The sequence below is a fragment of the Sinocyclocheilus grahami genome, unplaced genomic scaffold (assembly GCF_001515645.1).
Source record: "Sinocyclocheilus grahami isolate Dianchi unplaced genomic scaffold, SAMN03320097.WGS_v1.1 scaffold1469.1, whole genome shotgun sequence".
NCBI lineage: Eukaryota > Metazoa > Chordata > Actinopteri > Cypriniformes > Cyprinidae > Sinocyclocheilus > Sinocyclocheilus grahami.
In genome coordinates this window covers 78217-80292 of record NW_015506648.1, presented here as the reverse complement: position 1 = coordinate 80292, position 2076 = coordinate 78217, and the positions used below count along the sequence as shown (strand labels likewise).

The following is a 2076-nucleotide window of genomic DNA, read 5'->3' as shown; positions in this document are numbered from 1 at the left end:
TATTACGCAGTGCCTGAAAATAGTCCCCAGCACGCTCCCTGTGCAAGCAGGTGGTCACGTTGGTTATGTTGACGGAAGTTAGCCTATTTTCAGGCGCTGTGTAATATCATTGCGCCTGCTGCACTCATGGTACGGCAGAAAAGTTCCTTGATTAATACGCCGGAATGAGAGTATAGTTCCTATCCATATCGGCCTAGAAAATCACAACTTTTTAGTTACACAACGTAACTACAGAAGAGTCAAGTTTTAAATAGGAAAAATAGGTCATTTCTGAGCGAGATGCTAACGGTCTAATCAGATTCAATGATGTATGCTAAGCTACAGCTAAAAGTGCTACCGCCAGACCCGGAGATCGGCTGAATGGATTCGAAAACGGTAAAACTCAACTGTTTAACTCTAGGGGAGTTGGAAAATGAGCCTATTTTAAAATAGTGGAGTGTTCCTTTAAAATGAATGACTACTAGTCGACCAGAAAAATCCTTAGTCGAGGGCAGCCCTAAAATTTTCAGTTGTCATTAGTATAGCGATGTATGAAGCACTGCTCACACAGAAGTCACTTTCAAACCAAGCCACTTTCTGTTGGTCAGTGCTGCAAAATCTGAGTAAAATCTGCATGTGGAACTTTTTCTCCCCTTGCGTGAAACTACCAAACACACAGATTCCTATTGAAATGAAGAATTTCACAGAGCAGCGGTAAATGTGATCGTACCTTAATTGATAAAAATCCTGCAATATTTTTACTTCTTGCTTCACCTGAAATGATCACATTATGGAATTATGTTTTACTAAAAATAACCAATGCAATTACATGTTGACTTGAAATACTCAATGACTTTTTTCTGAAGTTCAAACTTAGTGTGACATTTCAATAACATTCCTGAAGTTCATTATAGTTATGGCCCAACATTTTGTATTTCTCCAGGTAAATAAAGTCCTTCATAACCACAACATAAAGCCGCACTGGATGTTTGCCCTGGATAACATCATTCGAAAGGCTGTACAGACTGCCATCATCATATTAGTACCTGGTAAACAGCAACAGACTTTCTTTTTAAAACAATCCATTTTCTTGGCAGCTGTTCATTGAAGGCAGGGGATTTCTAACAGTTCCTGAAGCCCCCCAGCGCTGCACAGTTTGGATGTCCCCCTTATTTAACACAACTGAATTGACTATTCAGCTTATTGGTGATGTGCTCCTTGATCTGACCCGGTTGTGTCCAGTAAATGACAAAATGTGCAGCCCTGGGGAGGCTCCGGGAACAGTTCATCTGATGTGTTTGTTCACTCTCAGAATTGCGGCCACACTTCACGCTGGCGTCTGAGAGCGACCCCGCTGAGCAAGAGGACATTGATGACGACACAGTTCCTCAGGGGAACGCTGCCCTTAAGGATAGAGCGCCACCTTTCGCTCATCATGACGACACTGTGGCCACATCTGGAGTGAGCACGCTCAGTTCAACAGTTTCCCATGAGTCTCAGAGCGCTCAGCGATCGATTAGCATGGAGCTGGGTCGCATGAAGCTAGAAACCAAGAGGTAAGTGGTTTTGTTTTGCTGTATCTGCAGCTCTAATATATAGTGTTGAGTGCATTTGTACACATGCAAATGACAGACTCTGTAACAAATAATGAATGCCAGTCACCATATAAGACTCCTGACTGCGGTGTGGTGTTGGGGTTAGTTTTACTTTTTGCATATAATTAAAGTAAATGGTTAATGGGCCAGCCAAAAATGTAAGACCATAAAAACACCATAAAAACTCATTTGCATTATTGAAACACTATTTTCACTATTAGGGTGCTTTTTGACCGTTTGAATCCCCATTCACTTTCATTATATGGAAAGTTGTATATTTAACTACTCTGGGCAGTTTCTGTCATGATCTAAAGTTATAAACTTATGCATGACTGCGTTGGTTTGTGTGCTCTAGGTTGTTGGAGGAATTAATAGAGAAGGAGAGAGAGTATCAGGCCATCGTACAGCAAGTGCTGGAGGAGAGAGAACAGGAGATCAAACTACTGAGGTGTCGATCCGGGCCCGCAGGTGAGTCTAATACACACACACACACACACACACA

At 42.0% G+C, this 2076-nt stretch overlaps 1 protein-coding gene across 1 annotated transcript in view; it reads left to right on the top strand.

Annotated features, from left to right (window-relative positions):
- Positions 1-2076, top strand: part of map3k5 (mitogen-activated protein kinase kinase kinase 5) — a 53283-nt gene that overhangs the window by 47499 nt on the left and 3708 nt on the right. Inside the window, exons 22-24 of the mRNA XM_016256747.1 lie at positions 894-1028; positions 1292-1535; positions 1930-2042. Of these exons, the coding sequence (XP_016112233.1) occupies positions 894-1028; positions 1292-1535; positions 1930-2042 (492 nt within the window). The remainder of the gene's footprint in view (positions 1-893; positions 1029-1291; positions 1536-1929; positions 2043-2076) is intronic.